Below are 26,378 nucleotides of genomic sequence, written 5' to 3'. Positions count from 1 at the left end.
TAGTGCCTACACATTGTTTATTTCCTTTATTATATCGTGGTTTTATTTTTTTATGTACTAATATGGGAATCACAACCATCAAAAAGTCTCCTTTTTAGTTAACTTATCGGTGTTAGGAAGCAGAAATGTAAGCGACATACATGTACTTCCTAAGATGAACAGAAACGAATGATACAAGCTTAAAAAATTAAACTGGAAGAAACTAAAACAAAGGAACAAATAAACATTATGAAAATATACCGGTATAAAGGATAATAGATAATGAAATAATAGAATCAACCGATACTTCCAAACCTCATGTAGGTTTCTCCCATGTATCTTCATCTTTTAGTGATATTTTTCTTCCATTTTGCAGGAGTACACACCCTTTCTCTTCCTCTGGAAGATCCTGGCTCCTCTGGGGGTACACTGTTGTCCGCCATAATAATCTAAGGTTTATGTGTGGTGTAAAAGCAAAATTAAGACAGCAATCTGTCATTTAACCCAGCAACTGATAGCAATCACTGAAGTGTGGCAAGAAGGTTCCATGGATAATTTCACTTGCATGGATTTTTTTTATCCTATTGTGGGAACCATCCTGACATCTGCGCTCTCTCCTTTCACGGTAGGAAGGCTGGGAAGACAATGCAATGAAAATAATAATTTTGGCCACAATGTTGCTTATGTCACTCTATCTCTGGACACCTCATATATATATATATATATATATATATATATATATATATATATATATATATATATATATATATATATATATATATATATATATATATGACTTACGACTGACTGCATTTACGACCACTTCCGCACAAGTTTCAGGCCAGCCTCCTGGCAGCGACTAAGAGATGGGGATGTTCATCCATATTATGAAATTTACGAGAAGAAACTGACAATTCAGACAAAGCTCACCAAGTTTATGAAAAACCGACTCCTCAGGCTATCCCACGTGCTGTCCCAGCTGACTCAAATGACAGCATCAACGATCCACAGCCTAACACTAGTGACCAACAGATGTTTTTAGTTTTTTTTTATAACTAAACTGTTTGCTTTTTTTTTTTTGCACCTGTATTTTGTAATTTTGTATGTTTTGCAAATATTAAACCAATTATACTATGCTATATAGTGTTTGACTTAAATCTGATGAACATAATAACAATAAGATAATCCAAACTTGACAAATATAATAATAAAAAAACAAAACTGTGTACAATGTATTGAAAAATGATAACTACCAAGTCAGTGGTGACACAATGGTTATAACAATAATGAAAAAAAGAAAATGTTCATAAAATATGACAAAGATTATTATAACATCATTAAACTGTATAATATACCTAAGTATAACACAGGCTGACTTACACCCAGACCGACTTATGACTAGTCTGCTGGAACCGATCACAGTCGTAAGTTGACGACTACCTGTATTTACCTAGTTGTGTTTTACAGTAAAAGAGCTATGCTTGTGCTCTCCTGTTTCCATATCTATAAGCATCCAGCTTAACTTTAAATTCATGAATATTTGTTGCTTGTACCACTGTTTCATCCAATTGTTCCATATTTCTATGCTTCTATTTGGGAAACCATATTTCTTGATATCTCTTCTACTTGCTGTTTTCCTCAATTTCACTACATGTCCTCTTGTATCTCTTGAGTCCCACACAAATAAGTCTTCTTTGTCAACTTGATCCTTACCCTTTAAAGCTCTGTATATAGCAATCAAGTCCCCTCTTTCTCTTCTCTCTTGTAATGATGGAAGCTTCAATCTCCTTAATCTTTCTTCAAAAGTTAAATCTCTCAAACTTGGTACCAATTTGGTTGCAGCTCTTTGGATCCTTTCTATCTTCCTTATTTCCTTTTTATTATGGGGTGACCAAACAATTGTGGCTTATTCCAGTTTTGGTCAAATCACATATTCCATCAACTTTTTCATCATCTCTTCATCTATGTAAGCAAATGCCCCTTTCATCTTTTAGCAACTCATCAGTTTCCCCAACCATTTTGTTTACGTTTTTCTGGTGATAAATTATCACTTATTGTAATTCCAAAGTCTTTTTCTTCTTTGGTTTTCTTAATTTCCACTTCTCCCATTGTGTAGGAACTTGTCAATCTTCTTTTGCTTTTTTCTAATTCCATCATCTTGCATTTCTTTGCTTTGAATTCCATTTCCCATTTCCTACTCCATTTATATATCTTATTTAGATCTTTCTGTAATATTTCACAATCCATATTGTTTTCCACTCTTTTCAATAATTTTGCATTGTCTGCAAACAGACTTATATAACTGTCAACCTCACTCACCATATCGTTGACATACACCAGAAACATTACGGGGGCTAAGACTGTCCCCTGTGGTACTCCACTTGTAACTCTACACCATTCTGATTTTTCTCCCTTTATTACTGTTCTCATTTCTTTGTCCCTCAAGAAGTCTGTAATCCATTTCAGTGTATTGCCTTGCAAACCCCCTATATTTTGAATTTTCCATAGCAGTCTGTGTGTGTGTGTGTGTGTGTGTGTTTAACTAAATTGATAATAATGATAATGATAATAATAATAATAATAATAATAATAATAATAATAATAATAATAATAATAATAACAATAATAATAATAATAATAATAATAATAATAATAATGATAATATCAATAATAATAATAACATATAAATAAATACATAAGTAAAAGACATTTACAATAACACTGTGAAACGTACACAATTTTGGATTTATTGAATTCTTTAAATAGAGCAAACTACATTTGCATTATTGAGCTAGGTTAAACAAATCCATGGCAATGTGGGTGGTCCCTTTCACAGCATATATATATATATATATATATATATATATATATATATATATATATATATATATATATATATATATATATATATATATATATATATATATATATATACACACACACACACACACACACACACACACACACACACACACACACACACACACACACACACACCACTGATTTGTACTGTACTTTATTTCATGTATATTTTCAGTGTTTAGATTACCTTAAAACAATGTCACATTCTTAGTTTGTTTCACTTACAAATCTTGGAATGTGTTCAAAATCAGAAAAATTCTGAATTTTTAAAACATCTAGTGCCAAGGCTATCACTTGAGAGATTGTGAAGCCACACACACACACACACACACACACACACACACACACACACACACGCACGCGCACACACGCACGCGCACACGCACATGCACACGCACATGCACACGCACACACACACACACACACACACACGATCTGGGAGTGAAGCCAAAAGTGGCAGATGGAATTCAATGCAAAGAAATGCAGTGTGACAGAATTTGGCATGAGTGGCAAGAGACAGATAGGAGATTATTTACTGGGGAATGAGAGACTCAGCAAAAGAAAAGAAGAAAAAGACCCAGGAGTAATAATTACTGATAAGTTGTCACCAGAGAAACACATAAACAAGATTACAGGTGATTACTGAGAAACATAAAGACAGCATTTACATCTCTGGACAAAGAAATTATAAAAAAAACAATTGTGACCATGATACGCCCAAGATTGGATGGGATATGCAGTCGTATGGTCACCAAGGGCCATGAAATCTTTAAGAAATCTGGAAGGGATACAAAGAGCAGCAACAAAGTTACCTCCAAGTTTGAGGGAACTGTGTACAAAGAAAGAATGGCAAAATTGGGTCTTATAACATTGGAGCAGAGAAGAGAGAGAGTTGATTTAATCACATTGTACAGAGTGATGATTGGTATGGAAAAGTTGGATAGGATGCAGTTGGTGATGTGGGATACAAGAGTCTCAAGGAGACATGGGAGAAAACTGTAAAAAGATGCTTGTAGAGGTGTTAAGAATAAATAGCTTCCCCACATAGATGGATATGGAGGTCTGGAATGATTTGGGCAGAGAAGTCATTGATGGCAATATGATAAACAAATTTAAGATAAAGCTGGATAAAAACAGATATGGATGAGACAGCACAAGCATAGCTCTTTTACTTTGTCACAACTAGGTAAATATACACACATGCTCAATCTCTCACACTTTCTCTCCTTTGTGTCAAGTATTAGTGATGATAGCCGTTCTCAGGAGTGCTTTCTGTGAACAAACTTTAATCAGGTTTTTTTTTTGGGTGAAGTCTTTTTCCTTGTCTTTGATGCCCTGATCTGACATCTGTTCTGGTTTGCTTGTGTCCGTACAATAAGGCACTGAAAAGATAAATCAAACTCGTTAGAAAATAATCACTCAAATATCCTTCCATTCGCATCTTTCATCTCACTCATCACTCTGCATTTCAGTGACTTCTTGCTTATATTTCTCTTACATTCCCAAACTTTCAACTCTAAGCTTCTTTCTCTCTCCATTAGTTCAATGTCACTCATTATAATTCTCTAAAGCCTCTCACATTTACCATTCAACTCTTGAATTACACACTCTTTCTCACTGCTTCCTTTACATTTTACATCCAGTCCTGCACACACAGCCTCACATACCTTCTCACATACAATCTAAGTTTCCCCTTTTGCAGTCACATGCATATAACCTGAGATAAATCTGAACCCCCTCCCCCGCCCCCCAAAAAAATCATTCACTCTCCCTCGCATATCACTTTCACCAACCATTCTTTTCTTAACCTAATCTCTCAGTTTATTTACATGGAACCATACAGCCCTGATGGGATCACTCATCCAGACTCATACAAATACAGAAAACAAGAGTATCAGTGCTTTGTATATGTCAACTCTATTGTTTGAACTGGAGAAAGAAATAATAAATAAATCAAATAAATAAATAAATAAATAAGATAAAAAAAAAAAAAAATGAGCTACAAGATTACAGAATGTGTGGGGTAATCATCTCCAGTATCCACTGAACAGAAACAGATGGAACTTTGACATGAAAACAAGGAAATCAAAAGTGAATAGCCTCAGATCTTTCCATTAGGCAGAAGCATAATGCTAGAAGCACCTCTTCAGGAAGTAAACATTTTGAGCATGGAAGCCACAGAATGCCTGACTTCTGATCTTTCTAAAATTTCTGATTGGGGCAGAGCAAACTTGGTATTGTTTAATGCCTCAAAAACTCAATTCCTCCATCTATCAACTCGACACAAACTTCCAGACAACAATCCCCTCTTCTTCAATGACACTCAACTGTCCCCCTCTTCTACACTGAACATTCTCGGTCTGTCCATTACTTATAATCTGAACTGGGAACTTCACATTTCATCTCTAGCTAAAACAGCTTCTATGAAATTAGGTGTTATGAGACATCTCAGCCAGTTTTTCTCACCCCCCAGCTGCTAACTCTGTACAAGGGCCTTATCTGTCCATGTATGGAGTATGCTTCACATGTCTGGGGGGTTTATTCATACCGCTCTTCTAGACAGGGTGGAATCAAAAGCTTTTCATCTCATCAGCTCCTCTTCTCTAACAGACCGTCTTTAGCCTCTCTCTCATTGTCGCAATGTTGCATCTCTAGCTGTCTTCTACCTCTATTTTCATGCTAACTGCTCTTCTGATCTTGGTAACTGCATGCTTCTCATCCTCCCATGGCATTGCTGCACAAGACTTTCCTCCTTCTCTCATCCCTATTCTGGCCACCTCTCTAATGCAAGAGTTAACCAGTATTCTCAAGCATTCATCCCTTTCTCTGGTAAACTCTGGAACTCCCTGCCAGCTTCTGTATTTCCACCTTCCTATGACTTGAATTCCTTCAAGAGGGAGGTTTCAAGACACTTATCCTTCAATTTTTTACTACTGCTTTGGACCCTTTTTATGGGACTGGCATCTCAGTGGGCTTTTTTTTTTATTGAATTTTTATTGCCCTTGGCCAGTGTCCCTCCTACATAAAAAAAAAAAAAAAAAAAAAAAAAAAAAAAAAAAAAAACTACCATAACATGAAAAATGGTGCAAGGATAACAGAAAAGAACAATGAAGTAGGATTATGACTGGATTAAACCTAAGGAAGAGGGAAACAAATAAGTAAACCGAGGACTTGCACAAAGATAAGAAAAGGGCTATGAGGATTTTGTTGGGTAGTCAGAAATATGAGTAAAGGCAGCATCACACAGGGCAAACTTCTCCCAGCATGCAGCCCATTTTTGCTGCTGGCTGGACAAACTGAGGAGCTTATGACATTATGCAGCTTGTTTTCTGCTGTTGGGAAGAATGGAAAATGGCTGTGGTGCTGGAATTACTGGGAGTATTTGAAATCAAATGACTGCTGTACTACAAGCTTTACACATAAAATAAAAATATATTGTACTTTATGAGTAAAACTGTCAACTATAAAACCTTGAAAAACAAAGTTCAGTGTATGCACCAGTGTGTGCTTGTAATTTGATTATGTGGTGTGTGAAATTATTTATACCACTTATTTGATATCTGCAGATGGCAAGATAAGCAATGTGTCGTGATGGAATTCTGCGCTAAGTTTTGCTGGAGTGTGAAAGCTTGGCACAAATTAAATGAGCTATAGTGGATCCAGACTACTAACTGGTACTCAAGGTGTTGGCTGTAGGACATGCTCCAAGACAATAAGACCAGATGATGATTTCTGTAAAGGCATAACAGATAACAATTTGCCACTTGCCAAGTTAAACAGTAAAAAAAAAAAAAAAAAAAAAAAAAAAAAAAAAAAAAACAGCATAACTTACTAAGTCATCTAACACATCTAACAGGGCCTGAATGCTGCATTTGGTTTTGTTGGATTTTAGGATAGCATGCAGATCTTCCACAAAGATAGGTTCGTACAGAAGCACTTTTCTATGTAGATCGCTGTTGCTAACAATCATCTCCCGCACCTGACTTGCAAGGTCAGCTGAAATTAGAAAACAAATAGCATAGCTAAAGATAAAACTTTAGAATGTCTTGATATTCTATTTTTGTTGTATTTGGAAGAATATACAATCAGTGAGTTATTTTATAACAATATGTTGAAAAGTTTACATATTTTTGTGCCAGAATTTAGGTTCTAAAAAATTAAAAGTGCACTAAATTCTAATAAAGTAAAAATGACAATATCTGTACCTGCACATACAATAATATAAGTTAGGAGAAAATGTACATACTGTTATATATGAAGAAAAAGCCCTACTCATATAGCAAATTAATATATGTACTATTTATAAATTATCACACAATCTGCAAACAACCTAAAAATGTATTAAATATTTCTTTTTGCAAACTAGAGGATATAATATATAATATATGAAAAATATCACATTACCTAACCCAGTTTGAAACCTTTACATTAAGTTGGTATAATGTCCTTTTTCACAGTTTCTCCTAATCTTCACAAAATGTTTTATTTGATTACTAATCCTGGACATACCATAAAAGTTGCTGACTATTACCTTGCTGAGTAGATGAGAGGTTGTCTTCTTCCTCAGGAGAGAACACAGTTTCTCCAAAGAGGTACCCACTAGAGCCTTCAGAACTGTGTTCAATATCAAAAACATTAAAAACCATAACATAATAATGTTATGAGGAATGGAAAAGGGCCCACTGAGGTGCCAGTCCCGAAACAGTCAAAAGAGGTCACTAAAATATAAAGGATAAGTGTCTTAAAACCTCCCTCTTGAAAGAGTTCAAGTAATAGGAAGGAGGAAATGTAAAGCAGGCAGGGAGATCCAGATTTTACCAGAAAAAGGGGTGAATGATTGAGAATAATGGTTAACTTTTGCATTGGAATGGTGGACAGGATAGGAGTGAGATAAAGAAGAAAGTTTTGTGCAGTAAGGTCACAGAAGGAGGGGAGGCACGCAGTTAGCAAGGTCAGAAGAGCAGTTAGCATGAAAACAGCAGTAGAATATAGCAAGAGATGTAACATTGCAATGATGAGAGAGAGGCTGAAGACAGTCAGTTAGAGGAGAGGAGTTCATATGATAACAAACTTCTGATTCCAACCTGTCTAAAAGAGTGGAACATAAAAGGAAGTATGAAGAAAAAGAAAATCTTATTTGTTTTCATAGAAGATGCATGTAAGACAGTGTATCAAAATTTGACATGAGCTCACAAAATACTTGCAAGGAAGAACACAATACACAGAGAACTTTTTAGTATCACACCTGGTAGATGAATTTAACTGACTCTCTTCACTCTCCTCTTTCTCTCTTTCACCCTCCACAGGTAAGGCAGATTCTTCTGGAGCTACTTCTCTTGTTGCATTTTTCTTGTTTGATTTTAGTTCCACTGATGCTAACCCAAATCTTCCTTTTTTCCTCATCTGAGACTGCAGTAATTTTGGTCTATCTGTTGGTATGACTGGAAATGATAATTGCTCAGATAAGTATGCTATCATTACAAAATATGCATTACTTTAAATTACTGTGCATTCTATTACATTATTGTGAGTTTGCTAAAAAAAAGAGAGTATGGAAAAGAAAATGGAAAAATGCAAACACTGTGCCAATATATAAAGGAAGACAAAAAGAGGTACCACTTACAAAACAGTGTCATTAACAAGATGCAAGCTGTTATAAATCTTCCTCACCTGCATTTTTTTGAGGTGTCTGAGAGAAGCTGGTCTCTGCTTCACTATCAGTAACAAATGGGTGAGTCTGTTCATAGACATGCTGCAGCACCATCACAGCTTTCTTGCGTCCTAAGGCACAGATACCATATTTCTGCAACTCTTTCTGCAATAAATATAAAACATACAAAATACAGTTCTGAATATACAATAACATTTTGGAGATAGTTAATCAACATACCAAATGAAACTAATAGTCTTTTAAAGGTATGAATGCATATCTCTTCAAATTGACAAGACCATGAATACCATCATCATATCACAAAAAACTGGATTACACTCTTAAACAGCCACCAACATATTTGAATTGTTTTAATAAAATTTCTTCTAAAGAACTTAAGGACACATTCTATCATGCTTAGCATAAAGGAAGCTTGAATATGAAGTTCAAGCACAAAAAGAATAACATTTATCACCTCATTCCATTCCTCCACTCCTTGTTGAGTCATTATTTTTGCCACCTATTCCTTTTTCTTTACCACCCTTTGATCAAAGCTATCAAAATTTGCCATAGTCAATCAGCACAATAGTGGGAAGGATGTAGAGGGCTGGCTGCTGGTCATCAGAACACCTCATTAACACTTTACAGTCTGCATTTCATACAGTTTCAACTTTGTTGATCAATGAGACCCAACTCTGTTATAATATAACTATAAAGTAATACTTTTTTCTACGAGTTGGGTTTAGGACTATCTGGCCAAATATAATATGAATTTCATCAAAATCTTATGGATTTAATTTCAAATTAAAACTGTTCAAAAATAACATTAACATGATGTTTAGGAAGCATGTTGGGACTGTTCCACCAGTGAAACACAGCATCCTGTAAACAAAAAGCAAAGGTTCAATATCTCAGGCATGAACAGAGTATTTGAAAGAGAAACTCATGAGTGTTGTTAAACCGAGATTGCTTTCTGCAGAAGAAAGAAAGAGAGAAGAAAAGTGATTCCCACTTGTATTTACAGAACAAAGTTCAGATCTGTCTTGGACAAATTAAATATAATTAATTAATACAGTAGACAACTATGAAGTTCATATATGTATACAGGATGTCATAACCTTCATACCATCCAATTAGCTCATTATAAGATTCTTTTTTTCATATTTTTTGATAAGAATAACCACAAAATTCTCAGTAAAGCACCTATAACATGCAACCCAATGTTTTCTCATTTCCATTAGATTGCTTCTCTCTCTCTCTCTCTCTCTCTCTCTCTCTCTCTCTCTCTCTCTCTCTCTCCTTAGCAACATCATCATCTTACTTTACCTTCAAATCAGGTGACTTCATGTTTTTATAATCTGGCTGGGGGGTCACCTCCTTCCTTTTCGAGAAGTAAATCTGATGTGTTGCAGGTGTACAACATGTTTTGACTGGTGTTACTGGCTTTGACTCTGCTTCATTAACTGTTTGATGGATATTATCATCCAACTGTTCAACTTCTGCTGCTATGTTTACTAGAGTTTCATCACTAGGCTGGCCCTTTGTGAATTCTATAGAATCAAATTTTGCTGATACAGTACATTTATTCTCAAGTTTAGAGCCCTCACTTTCCTCAAGCTTACTTGACTGTAATGTGCTGCTACATATGTCCCTCTGAAGAAAATCTTTATCATGTAACAGAGGTGTGGAAGCAGCATGATGGCTGGAAGACTGTGCAATAGGTGTGGCACATGATTCTAGTTTATCATCACTCTTGATTTTATCACAAACTTTGGGTATTGGACTGCTGAAAGTGGAATCCTCCTCAAAGACCATCACAGGAGAACCTCCAGCATCAAAATCATCCCAGATATTACTAATATAGCATTCATGTATGTCCACTGTCTCACCAATAGGTGACTTTTTATTTTCATCATCTATACAATCCACTTTCTTTACAGAATCTTTATATACATTCTCTGTTCTACAGTCACTAAATAAAAGATCTGTTATCCTTGCTTCTGAGTCACTCTGTCTTAAGTCATCACTGTTATCATCACAGTCATTTTCCTCATATCTATCTGGCAGTGTGGGAAGTAAAGAGTTTGATATTGTAGCTAGGATATCTTGCTCATGTCCAGTAATATCTTTGATGCTGCCAGTTTTCTTGCCTTCCTTTCTTTCAACTAATAAAGGCAGTTTGTATGAAGAGCTTGTCTTTGGTAGTTCTTGACAAATGTTTCTCTGTTCTTTGGGTATCGAGTGAACCAGGTTTCCATGAGAAGAGTGCTGTGGGATACCTGTTACTGTTGGACAACTCAAAGGTGAGGTAGTACAACTTCTAGAGCAAAATGATTCAAACAAATCAGGTGACTCTGTTCCTTCATCCTTCTCCTGACACTCACTTTCACCTTGTGGTTCCTTGTGGTTGACAGTTAAGTCAAATTCAGAAACTCTGTTTTCTGGTGAAGTTTTGTAATCCAGTTCTCTTTGTGTCTTTTCACTGAAAAGTCTGGTTGGCTTCAGTGTTTTCCCATCCATCATAAATTTCTTTGCTGAATCACTCATAGAATCTGATGGGCCATTTATAAGCTCTAAATCTTCCTCCAAATTTACAACAGGTATTTTCAGTGAAGGTGTAATACATTTGTTTACTTTTCTAACTGAAGGTATTACATTTAAATCTGAATTTACAAAACAGTTTCTTTGGAAACTTGCATAAGGAGTTTTCACAGGACTTCTTTTAGCTTTATAAATAAGTTCCATATATGAAACAAGATCACTGCAGTTATATCGAAGAGCTACATCATACAACTCAATCCATAGAGGATCACCAGGTGTAGTGACTTCACATATGCCGGTGTACAGGTATGACAAAAAGTGACGAGCAGTCTTTTGTGGTATGTTGTCCCACTTGATGAAGTTTCCACATGCCTTACTTTCCTTATAGAGCTGTGAACACCTTGCAAGAAGAACAATAGAATGAGCTGTCAAGGAAGAACCATCAGATGTTATAATAGTAACATCACTTTCAGTACCACTTTGCAAAATGTCTTTCCAGTTTTGAATTAATGTGTCTATCATGAAGTCACTTTTATTATTAGCAAAGTTATCCTTTATGAGTGTTTTTTCCTTAAATGCAGAATTTGCTATTTCATGCTCAAGTTGCTTATTAGTTTTTGAATAATCCTTTCCACTAGATTGGAGCATACTATTGTTTCCATGAAATTTAGATGATCCCATACATGAAACTTCCAAACCTGCCTTCTTGTACTCACAGGCTTTTTTGGGTGTTGTATATGGATCTTTATCATACTGTAAAGAATGCAATGGGCTATCTTCCAATTGTTTCTTATTACTGTCATATTTCTTACATGAACTGCTATTTGGTGAGGGTATACTGCATAAAGAATGAAGCCCTAAAGAGTCGTTACAACCAACTACATTAAAAGCAATATCAATATTTGACTCATGTTTTTGGGACTGACCTCTAGAATCTATATCAAGTTTGAAGCCTACATTTTCTGCATGATGTTTTTTGTTATTTGTCTTACAAGATGCCCTTAAGTGAGGCAAAACTAACATGGATTCTTTTGCAGTGGCTGAAGTATTGTGGTTTAGAGTTTCATCCTCTGAAATAGCCTCAGTATGTTTTGTTGATTCAAACAGTATTTGAACATTTTGGAATGTATCTTTTTCCTGACAGATGGCCTCTCTTTTATTGTTTTGACTGGATCTTATGGTTTCTGATATGCTATCACCAGATTCACATCTATTATCAGAATCATCATCATGGACATCTGGATCTGTGTTGTGGTCAAAATCATCTTGTTTTTTGGATGAATGAGTACCAATATTTTCATAGTTCTCTTCATATACATGTAAAAAACCTTCTAATAATGGCGACTTATCACCCTTGTTTTTTAAATTTGAGCTTTCTTTCAGCTCTGTAGTATTTTCCTTACAATTATGTATCTGACTATTGTAAGTGAAATTTTCTTTGACAGCTCTCTCATTATTAACAGTATTGTTTCCATTTAGTTCACGAAATTGCAAGCCAGGATCACTGCCAAGTAAGCTGGTGTTCACTTTGCTTTCCCTTTGTGTTTTAGCAATCTGGCTAGGTAAAAGGAAACCCTGAGTGTCCATCACTTCTGATGTCTGCTCCCACTCTGTTTCTGAACTATGGTCCTGCTCTTCTTGAGAACCCATGAGCTCAGCTAAGACCATCTGTGTGCAAAAGTCTTCTACTTCTGAGGTTGTCTCTGTTTCACATTCTGACTCAGACTCCTAAGGATAAAAGAAAATTCATAATTACAAGAAGTCTGAATTTGACAATTACTGGTCAATAAACATTACTCATTTGATTTTTTTTTCTTGGGAAGTATCATACATTTAATATACTTAAAGGTCAGTGACTGCTTACAAAGTTATTTACCCTTCTGACATTTTGCAATAATTATGATCATTTCAGAGTTACAGTAGTGTAATTGTTAGGTTTTAATACTTGATTTTACTTGGTCTGTCATTGTATCATTATCAGATGTATGATATGTTTTATCCTAAGAATTCTCTCAGAGGGATGGCATCAACAATAAGAAAAAGTCTCCCTTTATCCTTATTCTTCCATTCACTTTCAACATGTTTTAATCCAGACATTCTCCCCACAGCATTTTTTTTTTTTTTTTTATCTCTTCAGCACTTTGTCTTCACATTTCAGTGGATCTTGTCCTCTTTCATCCACTGCACCTATCATACTTGAGATATATACTTAAATTCATATATTTCACTTAAAACTGAACATGAGTATATTTCTTAAGTATCTTTGAATTCAGATTTTCATGAAATTTAACTGAAACCAGCAGCAGTGTTAATGACTTTAAAATTTGATATGCTACAACCTACAATAATTTTTAATACTATAATATGTACCAGAAAACTAAATTCATATAAATTAGTTGAACATAACTTTGGTAATAATTATTTATGACACTTATGAATTTGTCCATATCTCCTAGAATGGCTAAAACTGAACTAAATGGGAAACATCCTAAAATATGGTTCTTGGTAATCAAGTACAGTATTTACCTGGACCAACCAAATGAAAACCAAATGCACTTAAATGTGATATACTGGTCTAAAATTCAATATGAAATTCCATTACTAGATATTCCAGCTTTAACCAAGCAAAGGACCACTAAATATTAATATGGATTTAGAATGAAGGAAGCTCATTCACCAACTGGTTCACATTATATTTTCAGATTTATGAAGATAAAATTTCTTGATAAGTATTTGTTTTAACCCTTTCACTGTTATTTGGCACATCTTTCCTAACCACTCTGATACATTCCTTTTTGTTCAGCAGCCACCTCTAAAAACTATACTGGCTGGAAATTGCAAAATCTATTCTTCTAACCTCTTACTTTCTTGTAGATACTTATAAATATTTTGCAGTGTTTTTAGAACTGAGAATTGTTGCATATCACAGGGAAAGGTTTATCTGAGTTAAGAATATTTACCTCATCCATAGCATGCAGGGCAGTGGTGTTCACACGACCTGGAACTTGTGAGAGATGCCTGAAGAGAGACCCAATGACTGTCTCTTTAGGAATAATGTATGGTTCCAAGTCAGGGACATAGAAACTGTGGATAGGCTCATCAGTGCCACTTCTGGCAGCTTCCCAAAGCTGGCATGTCTGTCAGATAATAAGGCATAAACTTTAAGGAGAGAGAGAGAGAGAGAGAGAGAGAGAGAGAGAGAGAGAGAGAGAGAGAGAGAGAGAGAGAGAGAGAGAGAGAGAGAGAGAGAGAGAGAGAGAGAGAGAGAGAGAGAGAGAGAGAGAGAGAGAGAGAGAGAGAGAGAGAGAGAGAGAGAGAGAGAGAGAGAGAGAGAGGAGAGAGGAGAACTATTATGTCTAATACTCAAATTTCTGAGTTGTAAATAGATATTGTCCTCCTCTACCCAACCTACAATCTAATCTGCTGTATCACAATTCACTGTTATCATGATCCCTGTTAGACCCTAGAGCCATATTCAAGAAATGACCTTAGTAGGAAAATCACACATTTTTATCATAACTTAAAAATATCACAAACCATGTGCATGTGTCATAAATCTGTGCAGAGTAGAATGAACAGGTTCATGCTCTCTTACCCCCACTTGTGACATGTTTCTGCCATCAATATGACTACCACACAATAACAGCCCTGGCAGATAAACAATCCAACCAGAAGACATGTATGGCACTGAATGTGCTGAATGATGCAGAACTCATAACAAGATTTTGGTTAGACCATGAAATATACTATTTGCCACTCAACTTGTTAGGAAAGCTGTAGAGTGCCATGAGGAAAAAGCAATCCACTCACTGGAGAAATAAATGAGATTACAATACTCCAGAATTGCACAGCTGGAGAAATTAAGTTATGCAGCAGTGATGACCTCATCCCATCACAGCAAATAGTCAGAATATTGGGTGGTACTACATTTTCATATTTTATCTTTTTTTTGCAGCTTTCTGGTATGATTGGGTCTATCACAATGCTTATACTCATATTTCTTGTTATCTCTTTAAATCTTACCCTTTGTTCTTAATTTTTTTTATTACATTTCTCAATACTCCTAAATTACTCCAGTGTGTTTTTAGCAAGAAGCTTCAATGGGATCATATTTCTGGGTTATTTCCAATAATGGATTGCGACCTCATCTTCTGTCTCTTCCTAAAAACAAAGAAAACATTTAGCAATCTATAACATGCAATCAACAATTACAAAGCACTAGATACAGAAGGAATGATTTCACTCAATTCATAACATCTTATGAAGAATTTATGATAGGTCACATATTATAATTCTTGTATTTCTGCTTGTCTTTTGTTTTTTGGGGGGACTAGAAAAATCATCACTAGCTAAGTAAAGTAAACAGCTGTATCCATATGGTTCACAGGTGAGGACACAAGGTGCACCTTGAACAATGAAACTTGTGAATAAACCGTGCACTCTGTGACACTCTTCTTCATCTCCCCTGCACCTCATAGCTAGCTGCAACTTTCACACTGTGTAAGACTTGGAACACAACAGAGCATTATGCATGTCCATTTGCTGGCTGGCACAGAAGTCATATCCACTTGCTGGCTGGCACAGGAGAGGTCATATACTATGTTAATTTGGTACTACAAAATAGCATTACATCCTGATTTGCATATTTTCTTAGTCATGGCCAGCAACTCTCTTGAAACTTCTGAGTTTTCCACCATCTGACTACAACTACAGTCACTCTCAAACTCAATTTATCTGTGCTGTATACCTCTCACCTAACTCCTCTAACTATAAGAAATTCTTTGACTACTTAACTTCCAAAGTGGAGCACATTCTGACTCTCTTCCCTTTTGCAGAGATCTCCATTCTTAGAGACTTCAATGTTCACCACCAGCTTTGGCTTTCCTCTCCCTTCACTGACCATCCTGGTGAACCAGACTTCAACTTTGCTATCCTCCACAACCTAGAGCAATTGGTGCAACACCCTACTCATATTCCTGACCGTCTTGGAGATATGCCCAACATTCTTGACCTTTTCATGACCTCTAATCCTTCTGCTTATGCTGTCAGCCTTTCTTCTCTGATGGGATCCTCCGATCACAATCTCATATCTGTATCTTGTCCTATCGCTCCAATCATCCTCAGGATCCCCCTAAGCAAAGGTGCCTCTGGCATTTTGCCTCTGCTAGTTGGGGGGACCTGAGGAGGAATTTTGCTGATTTTCCTTGGAATGACTGCTGCTTCCGTGTCCGAGACCCGTCAGTGTACTGAGCACATAACAGAGGTGATAGTGTCTGGCATGGAGGCGTACATTCCTCAATCTTTTTCTCGACCTAAACCTTCCAAACCTTGGTTTAACACAGCTTGTTCTCGTGCTATACGTGATAGAGAGGTGGCCCACAAAAGGTATTTAAGCCTTCCATCACCAGAATCTCATGCACTTTATATTTCTGCCCAGAACCATGCCAAGTCTGTTCTCCAACTAGCCAAAAACTCCTTCATTAACAGAAAGTGTCAAAATCTTTCAAGATCTAACTCCCCTCGTGACTTCTGGCATCTAGCCAAAAATATCTCCAATAACTTTGCTTCTTCTTCTTTCCCTCCTTTATCTCAACCAGATGGCATCACTGCTATCACATCTATTTCTAAACCTGAACTCTTCACTCAGACCTTTGCTAAAAACTCTACCTTGGATGATTCTGGGCTTGTTCCTCTCCCTCTCCTCCATCCTCTGACTACTTCCTGCTACCTATTAAAATTCTTCGCAATGATGCTTTCCATGCTCTTGCAGGCCTAAACCCTTGGAAGGGCTTATGGACCTGATGGGGTCCCTCCTATTGTTCTCTGAAACTGTGCCTCCATACTTGCAACCTTGCCTCGTCAAAACTCTTTCAGCTCTGTCTGTCAACATCTACTTTTCCTTCTTGCTGGAAGTTTGCCTACATTCAGCCTGTTCCTAAAAAGGGTGACCATTCTAATCCCTCAAACTACCGTCCTATTGCTTTAATTTCCTGCCTATCTAAAGTTCTTGAATCTATCCTCAACAGGAAGGATTCTTAAACATCTATCACTTCACAAACCTTCTCTCTGATCGCCAGTATGGGTTCCGTCAAGGTCACTCTACTGGTGATCTTCTGGCTTTCCTTACTGAGTCTTGGTCATCCTCTTTTAGAGATTTTGGTGAAACTTTTGCTGTTGCCTTGGACATATCAAAAGCTTTTGATAGAGTCTGGCACAAAGCTTTTGATTTCCAAACTACCCTCCTACAGCTTCTATCCTTCTCTCTGTAACTTCATCTCAAGTTTCCTTTCTGACTGTTCTATTGCTGCTGTGGTAGACGGTCCACTGTTCTTCTCCTAAATCTATTAACAGTGGTGTTTCTCAGGGTTTCTGGTCCTGTCACCCACTCTCTTCTTATTATTCATTAATGATCTTCTAAGCCAAACTTCTTGTCCTATCCACTCCTACGCCGATGATACCACCCTGCACTTTTCTACATTTTTTCATAGACATCCAACCCATCAGGAAGTAAACATTCGATGCAGAGAAGCCACAGAACACTTGACTTCTGATCTTTCTGAAATTTCTGATTGAGACAGAGCAAACTTGGTATTGTTCAATGCCTCAAAAATTCAATTCCTCCATCTATCAACTCGACACATCCTTCCAGACAACTATCCCCTCTTCTTTAATGACACTCAACTGTCCCCCTCTTCTACAATGAACATCCTCTGTCTGTCCATTACTTATAATCTGAACTGGACACTTCACATCTCATCTCTATCTAAAACAGCTTCTATGAAGTTAGGCGTTCTGAGACATCTCCGCCAGTTTTTCTCACCCCCCCGCTGCTAACTCTGTACAAGGGCCTTATCCGTCCATGTATGGAGTATGCCTCACTTATCTTGGGGAGTTCCACTCATACTGCTCTTCTAGACAGGGTGGAATCAAAAGTTTTTCGCCTCATCAACTCCTCTCCTCTAACCGACTTGTCTTCGGCCTCTCTCTCATCGCCGCAATGTTGCATCTCTGGCTGTCTTCTACCACTATTTTCATGCTAACTGCTCTTCTGATCTTACTAACTGCATGCCTCCCCTCCTGCGGCCTCACTGCAAAAGACTTTCTTCTTTCTCTCACCCCTATTCTATCCACCTCTAATGCAAGAGTTAATCAGTATTCTCAATTCATCCCTTTCTCTGGTAAACTCTGGAACTCCTTGCCTGCTTCTGTATTTCCACCTTCCTGTGACTTGAATTTCTTCAAGAAGGTTTCAAGACACTTATCCTTCAATTTTTGACTACCACTTTGGACCCTTTTATGGGACTGGCATTTCAGGGGGCATTTTTTTTATTGGATTTTTGTTGCCCTTGGGCAGTGTCCCTCCTACATAAAAAAAAAAAAAATCTCAACAAAGACAAATTTGGGAGAATTTCATCGATGTGTGCAAATGTATATTTTGACCTAAGTGGATTAAAAATATGTTGAGATTACAACATTTAAAGGTATAACGAGAGAGAGAGAGAGAGAGAGAGAGAGAGAGAGAGAGAGAGAGAGAGAGAGAGAGAGAGAGAGAGAGAGAGAGAGAGAGAGAGAGAGAGAGAGAGAGAGAGAGAGAGAGAATCTCCATCCCTATTTTAACAATGTGTAGGCATCAGGCCAATGGTGTAGCAACTGGCACTCAACTTGGAACCAAAAGTTTCAATGGTCAACATTACTGATGGGTTGTAACACTTTGGGCTTGTCTGCTTTCATGCTGTAGCCCTTCTTTACTTACCAAAGAATAGGTATGAACCAAAACCAGAGTTGTGCTCTGGCACCCTGGAACAACTCTCTAGTCCAGCATGGAGATTGTATAAATATATATGGTAAAGTTTATCCATAAAGGAAGGACCTTATTCTGCAGGGGAATCAAACATGCTAACAATGATGCAAAGGAGGATGGAGACAGCCTTACCTTGTTCACTAGAGAAGCTAATCTTCTGGAATGTTTTGGAGTCTCACTATTGGCCCATCCACCTTCTGCAGTATCAGAAGAGGTTAACAGTACTGCAACTTTTTCACTGATCAGCCTCTCCCTCTCCTCCACAGAGCGTGTGACTAATGCAGTATTATAAATCCGACAGCATCCTTTACGGTTCTTTGCAGTTTTCTTCATTTGCCTTGCTGATGTTTTACTACTGACTGGTGAAACAAATATAATTAGTCTGGAACTTTTACTGAATTTGCAATACCCAAAATATATATACAGTAGGGTAGACAACAATACAGTTGTAATAACGTACAAATGCAATAACACACTGAAATTTTAATCTTTAATCAGATTAATGAACCATAACCCGCAAGACAAACTTGCCATTTGTGCGAGCACTAAAATTTTAATAAAAAATCATTCAGGATAAACTAAAACTGGTAAGATTAACTCACCAGCTGTACAAGCCATTGTTTACCTATCTGGTGTTTGTCCCTTCATCCCTTTCCTATCCCTTCTTTTGTCTTGTCTCAAACCTCCCTTACAGTTATCTGTCAAAGATAAGGGCCTATGGAGTGATACCTCTCTCTCTCTCTCTCTCTCTCTCTCTCATTCATTTTATGCTATTTTTGTTTCATCTTTTCTCACTCTTTCTTACTCTCGCATACGTAATTCTATCTTAATTTTCAATCAGTCTCATTCTATTTAGCAATCCTTAGAATTGTTCTTACTGAGAGAGAGAGAGAGAGAGAGAGAGAGAGAGAGAGAGAGAGAGAGAGAGAGAGAGAGAGAGAGAGAGAGAGAGAGAGAGAGAGAGAGAGAGAGAGAGAGAGAGAGAGAGAGAGAGAGAGAGAGAGAGAGAGAGAGAGAGAGAGAGAGAGAGAGAGAGAGAGAGAGAGAGAGAGAGAGAGAGAGAGAGAGAGAGAGAATAACTCCGACTTATGGGGGTTCCTCTGTATACGCGTGATACCAATAGTCAGTAAATGTGACCCATCCTCGTCAAAGCAGCACAAAACTCGGGGTGATAATTCATGAAACTCAGGATGGTAAGAATTTAGGGCTAGGTGTGAAACTTGGGAAGGTACTATATGTATTTGTTGTTATCTCAAATGTAGTAGTGCAAATGTGCTTATTTTGATAATTTTTTTCTTTAATTATGGAATTTTTTATACTGTTTTCTGGTTCCCTGGAACCAATTAATTCTTCCTATGTGTTATTCAGTCACCATAATGCACATTTGCCATAACAAATGCTACACTGGAACAAATCATGTTCGCTGTCACATACCCTACTGTATATACAACCTACACTATATAAAATAATACACAAAAAACATAATTTATGCTGTTTAAGTAAACCTGTTCCTCTCAAGTATGAGAGATCATAAAGGCCACAATCCCTGAATTACCTCTCCTTTGCATCTTTTATGGAAAAAATTAGAGGGAAAAAAAAAAAAAATCAGTAATTATATTTCCAATAATAGTTCTTTTAACTGGCAAAGTTACATTAGGTTACTGTAGACCAATTTTATCCAGTCAACCATGTATCCTTGAAAATAAATAATTCAGAAATATACAGTAGAACCTTGGTTTACAAACTTAATTCATTCCAGACCATGGTTCACATCATTGTATGTGTCAAATTTTGACACAGACTGACGTTCAATTAGGGGGAGAGAGAGAGAGAGAGAGAGAGAGAGAGAGAGAGAGAGAGAGAGAGAGAGAGAGAGAGAGAGAGAGAGAGAGAGAGAGAGAGAGAGAGAGAGAGAGAGAGAGAGAGAGAGAGAGAGAGAGAGAGAGAGAGAGAGAGAGAGAGAGAGAGAGAGAGAGAGAGAGAGAGAGAGAGAGAGAGAGAGAGAGAGAGAGAGAGAGAGAGAGAGAGAGAGAGAGAGAGAGAGAGAGAGAGAGAGAGAGAGAGAGAGAGAGAGAGAGAGAGAGAGAGAGAGAGAGAGAGAGAGAGAGAGAGAGAGAGAGAGAGAGAGAGAGAGAGAGAGAGAGAGAGAGATATTCACCCACATGCACAAACAAACCTACCCACTAATCTCTTTTTCGTTAACTTCACCTTCTCTACCCTCCTCATTTATTCTTCCAATAATTTCCTTTTTTACTTTAATAGTAATATGCTTAGGCTTCTTACTGCTACTATTACTAACACCTTTCTCCTTCTTAGGTGGCATAATGGAGGTTAAGATAACACAAAAAAAAAGGAGAGAGAGGAGAGAAAAATAAATAAATAAATAAATAAAAATTGAAAAAAATAAATAAATAAATAAATAAAAATATAAAAATATAAAAATATAAAATAAAATTTTAATAGGCCTACAAGTTTTATGCAGTAAAAGCATATTACGATCTAATTTTAATAGATCTACAAGTTTTATGCATTTAAAAATATACTACAAATCTATTTTAGTATGGTTGAATAGTTAATCTGAATCTATAATAACCTAACCAAACCTAACTACACCTTTTTCACCAAAGGAAATTTTATTGGAAATATAATTATTGAAACATTTTTGCACAAAATCACTAGGAACTCTGTGAAATTTCTAATTAAACAGATCCTGTATAACATGTACAAAAACTCCAGTAAGATGATGCAAACAACAGAGAAATTACCAGCATCTGGTGGTAGAAGCAGCACAGGCTTGACCTTCCTATCCTCATTCACAATATCTTCCATCCCAAGAGCAAATAGTTTTTCCTCTCTTGAGGTTCTTGATTCCACCTCCTCTTCAACCATGGACCGAGACATAGCAAGAGCCATGGCTATATCAGGATCATTTAGGTCTTCTGTATGCTTCACAGCTTTTTGTGCCTAAAGAAAATATGATTACTTCTCTTTTATTGATACATATAATGCTCAAAAAATTATTTCCATCTTAAATGGTTATGAATAATTCTAGTTATAGAATCTAAAAAATGCTATCATTGTGGTCAATCATATCTGAAGGTTCAACATATACCTGTGAACTATAACTGTTCCTTCTTAGCTATTTACATAGAAAGTCAAGGAGAAAGTAGAAAGGACTAAGGGTACAAAATTGGGGAGAAAAATCTTCTTTAATCCTGCTACCAAAAAGTATAGAAAAGCTCCAAGTGTGTTGGCCACTTTAGTTCCAGATATTTTTCCTTTCCCCAGTGGTCTGAAACAGCCTGATTTCATTGGTTTCTGCAATAATTTTAATTTAGAAGTGGAACTCTTGCCTCTTGGTGGAACTGGGACTTTGACATTTTTCCTGTTTGTTTTGTAATTCTCTCTGTGCTCAAATACAGTGGTATCTTGACTTACAAGTTTCATTCACTCCATGACAGAGCTCATACCCTAATTTGCTAGTATGTCAGATCAGTTCTCACCATTGAAATTAACTGAAATGCCATTAATCTATTTCAGCCCCCAAAAAGCCACCCAATTTTCTTGTTACATGTTTCTGAATACAGTAAACTATCAATATAGTGAACCTCTGTTTACCGAATTTCAGGTAGAACAACCCTTTTAAAGCTTTTGAACACTTGTTTTATTTTACAAAACTTCACAAATTACTGCATATTTCAAAATTATTGAATGTTTGCTTTATGAATATCCTAGGTATCCTAGGTCTTAAAATGCAGGAGAGTTGGCAGACACACAGTCAACAGCATGTTTGAGAGATGAATTGTAGCTGTGTGACAGCCAGTGAGTGACCTTGACAATGGCTGATGACACTATGCTCACTCTCTCTCTCTCTCTCTCTCTCTCTCTCTCTCTCTCTCTCTCTCTCTCTCTCTCTCTCTCTTTGTAATAATAATAATAATAAACAGTTTATTCTTCAGGCAGTTAACAAACTGAAAATCTACAGAGGGGGTGGGGAAATACTTATCATTTATCCTAAAGCTAAGTCTAATCTAGACACTGTGTGTGTGTGTGTGTGTGTGTGTGTGTGTGTGTGTTAACTTATCTGAGAGAGAGAGAGAGAGAGAGAGAGAGAGAGAGAGAGAGAGAGAGAGAGAGAGAGAGAGAGAGAGAGAGAGAGAGAGAGAGAGAGAGAGAGAGAGAGAGAGAGAGAGAGAGAGAGAGAGAGAGAGAGAGAGAAAGAAAGAAAGAAAGAAAGAAAGAAAGAAAGAAAGAAAGAAAGAAAGAAAGAGAGAGAGAGAGAGAGAGAGAGAGAGAGAGAGAGAGAGAGAGAGAGAGAGAGAGAGAGAGAGAGAGAGAGAGAGAGAGAGAGAGAGAGAGATTCATCTCTCTCTCTCTCTCTGTATATATATATATATATATATATATATATATATATATATATATATATATATATATATATATATATATATTCACTATACCAAGTGTTTACTATAATAAAAAAGTATTTATAAATAACAAATGCTGTATAAAAATACATGAAGTGAATGAGTGAGGCGAGGAATGCTGGGCAATTGTTGTGGTGCTCGTGCCAAGTGCCAACTAGTGGCAGTGTAGCTGAAGCTAGCCCATATCTCAGATTTTGGCTCGCAACTCAAAGCAAAAAACTGTCCAAGTGACAACTCATATCTCATAAAATTTGTAAGTTGGGGCACTTGCAAGTCAAGGTACCAATGTGCTAAGTAAATGTTACATACTGATTTTTAATGACTGCTTCGGGTAGGCCTTAAATATATTATACTAACTTTTGGTTTGGAGTTCTGGGGCTGTTGAACAGAGGGGAGTCCCAGTTCACTCCACTCCTCTGTTTGTTTTTCCAGTAGTCTTGAGGCCAGAAGAAGCTGCTCTGATGTCAATCCATGACCATGAGCACAGGCTTTGACATGTGACACACGCTGAGTCTTAGATTTAAAAGGCTGAGAAAAAAAAAATTAGATTAATTCATGAATCTAATTCAAGAACTTACTATTCTCTAGATGTTGATTTCATCAAATTTCTTTGTTCCCTAGGACAGCGGTAAAATTTTGAACCATATTATATAACACTTGTTCTCACACCCCAACTACATTCAAAAGGCTCTAATTAAAGTTACACTGTGTTTTAAGAATGTTTATACAGTTCTAGAGACATATGAGCAAGATTTTTACATTATTAATTGGATAATCATTCTTGAAAACCTGACTAATCATCTCTGAGGCCTTAGAAAATAGTTGTGGCGAGAAAGCAGAGTATTTTTTTTTATATGGGCCTTTGCCTGAGAGTAGCAAAAAAAAAAAAAAAAAAAAAAAAAAAAAAAAAAAAAAACAGAATAAGTGCAATTAGAGAAGAGGATGTAGGTGGTGGAGAACTGGACACTGCTGGGATAAAGTGCATGTAAGGTTGCACAGAGTAATGGGCTATGGGAATGTTGAGGTGTGTGAAGACAGGCTTAGAAGAAAAGTGCTATTATAGGTAATATGATAATAATGAAGGAAAGGAAAAGTGCGAATGATTAGAAGAAAGTGGTATTACATAGTATGAGTGAGAATAGTGAAGGACAGGAAGTGTGAAAAGTGGTATTATGTAATATGGATGAGAATAGCCAAAGATGGGGAAAGGAATGATGTGCAATCCTTGTGCCTCCTAAAGTACAAAATGGTGGAGAGGTTATAAAGGAAAGTGTACAGAATAATGCAGGCAGTGGAGAAGGTAGGGATATTTCTACATGTGATGTATGTGTGGATCTGTGTGTATGTATCTGTAAAGTAAGAAATTACAGGAAGTGAGGAGATATCAATGTTTGAGGAAAAGTGAAATTGTATGAGAGAGAGAGAGAGAGAGAGAGAGAGAGAGAGAGAGAGAGAGAGAGAGAGAGAGAGAGAGAGAGAGAGAGAGAGAGAGAGAGAGAGAGAGAGAGAGAGAATGGGAGTATTATGAGAAGACAGGGCTCTTATAGGTGGTAAGGAGAGCTAAAATGCATATAGTAATAAATACAATGGCAGTAGGGGAAGCAGTAGAGTCAAGTACTGGTACACAAGCAGGCAAAGAGTGAGCAATTGTGTAGAGAAAAGAAAAGAAAAAATTAATAGAAATATGGGAGAGATCAGTAACCAGACTAGTTTATCAGAAGTTGCACACATAGATGGAATAACTATAAAGCTAAAATATGGAGATCCTCTTAGTATGTGGCCATGCATGGAAGCAGAGAGAAGAGTTTCAAGTGTGTGGAAGATGGCTATTTTTGCAACCCTACATAAAGATAAAGCTAGTAAGAGTAAGAACAAAAGAATTACTGAACCACTTAAGGTCTTAAACTAGAAACAAAGATTGCAAATAATGCTTCAACTATTATCAACAGTCCTGGCACTAATACAGTATTTATCCACATGTCATGTGGCATTTCAATTTTATTAGTAAAAAACTTCAAAACTGCACAACTTGTGGTGACATGTTTGGTTCAACATACCCCACCATATACTAACATCTTCATCATTCAAACATACCTTCTTGCAAACTGGACAGGGTAATACTGGTTGATGTTCCTTTTGCTGATTTGTTTCTCCCTCCCTATTGGCATCAGGTAATTTCTTTTTACATCCTCCTCTAGTCCGCTTAAATTTTTGTAGGCACTCTTTAAAGTGGTCAGCAAACACAGCACTTGGCACAATTACCTTGCATGACGGACATAATTTTTCAGACTCAGAACATAACATTTTTTTCTATTTCTTGAAGATCAGTATCCTTTACTGATGTCTCATTCCCATGCTCTTCTAAATGTTGGTCCTGTAGGGAAGTATTTGTAGTGTTTTCATCAGGTGGATCCTTGTTTGCTGATGACGATGGATCCTCTTCGGTGTCTGGATCAAGCACAGTTCTCTTAGACTTACCCTGAGATTTGCCACTCCGCAGTCTCTTTGGGAGCCTGTAAAATAACCAAAGAATGTATATACATGGGGCTATTGCTTACCAATACTGTAAAATAATTATGTACTGATACATTAACTAAGGGGGATTTTTATTTTATCTATTTATTTTTATATTAATTAAGTCTAGTTTGTTTTCATGGGATGCTTTTACTGTAAATTAAGTTCATAATGTAGTTCCTCATTTTATTGATTTTTTTTTTTTTCCCTTCACACTTTACCTTTTTGTGAAAATTACACTTTATCTTTCTGGTGGCAGTTAACATTTGGAGCTTATATCTAACGGATTTGTAATTACTATTCACATCCATGTGTTCTGAGATGATCCAACTGGATCCTAATCTTCATTAATGTCTATCTGGTATTCATTATTCAATGACAGTAGTAGCAGAGAGAGAGAGAGAGAGAGAGAGAGAGAGAGAGAGAGAGAGAGAGAGAGAGAGAGAGAGAGAGAGAGAGAGAGAGAGAGAGAGAGAGAGAGAGAGAGAGAGAGAGAGAGAGAGAGAGAGAGAGAGAGAGAGAGAGAGAGAGAGAAATCTGACTGAGCAGTTGTGTTCAGAAATTCATAGAACTGAAGAGTAAGTGTAACTGATAAAGATAACTG

The 26,378-nt window shown here is 36.7% G+C and overlaps 1 protein-coding gene across 3 annotated transcripts; it reads right to left on the bottom strand.

Moving 5' to 3' along the window:
• On the bottom strand, positions 1-25,641 carry LOC135090497 (uncharacterized). Of its 3 annotated transcripts, none has more exons than XM_063987318.1 (11): positions 25,355-25,641; positions 23,618-23,788; positions 21,599-21,797; positions 18,966-19,192; positions 13,993-14,169; positions 9,818-12,760; positions 8,512-8,656; positions 8,087-8,282; positions 7,373-7,455; positions 6,674-6,837; positions 1-4,223 (listed from the first exon to the last, which is right to left on the bottom strand). In XM_063987318.1, exons 1-11 carry the CDS (start codon positions 25,562-25,564, stop codon positions 4,131-4,133), a joined length of 4,608 nt encoding a protein of 1,535 aa, XP_063843388.1. In that variant the 5' UTR covers positions 25,565-25,641; the 3' UTR covers positions 1-4,130. The 3 variants fall into 3 exon arrangements, with proteins under 3 accessions (XP_063843388.1, XP_063843392.1, XP_063843393.1); XM_063987322.1 differs by having other exon boundaries at positions 8,087-8,270; XM_063987323.1 differs by lacking the exons at positions 1-4,223; positions 6,674-6,837; positions 7,373-7,455; positions 8,087-8,282; positions 8,512-8,656 and adding an exon at positions 8,997-9,373.
• Between the last annotated feature and the right edge of the window lie 737 nt (positions 25,642-26,378).

This window comes from Scylla paramamosain, chromosome 3, assembly GCF_035594125.1.
Source record: "Scylla paramamosain isolate STU-SP2022 chromosome 3, ASM3559412v1, whole genome shotgun sequence".
Taxonomy (NCBI): Eukaryota; Metazoa; Arthropoda; class Malacostraca; order Decapoda; family Portunidae; genus Scylla; species Scylla paramamosain.
The sequence above is the reverse complement of the archived record's forward strand: the minus strand, read 5'-3'. Positions and strand labels throughout refer to the sequence as shown.

Bases quoted from the DNA above. Each gene is read 5' to 3' on its own strand.
- LOC135090497 (XM_063987318.1), bottom strand. From the start codon at position 25,564: ATGTTATGTTCTGAGTCTGAAAAATTATGTCCGTCATGCAAGGTAATT. The intron at 21,798-23,617 runs GTTAGTATAATA...TATTTTCTTTAG, and splicing joins CCCAGAACTCCAAACCAAAA to GCACAAAAAGCTGTGAAGCA. The intron at 19,193-21,598 runs GTAATTTCTCTG...TTGTTTCACCAG, and splicing joins GCTTCTACCACCAGATGCTG to TCAGTAGTAAAACATCAGCA.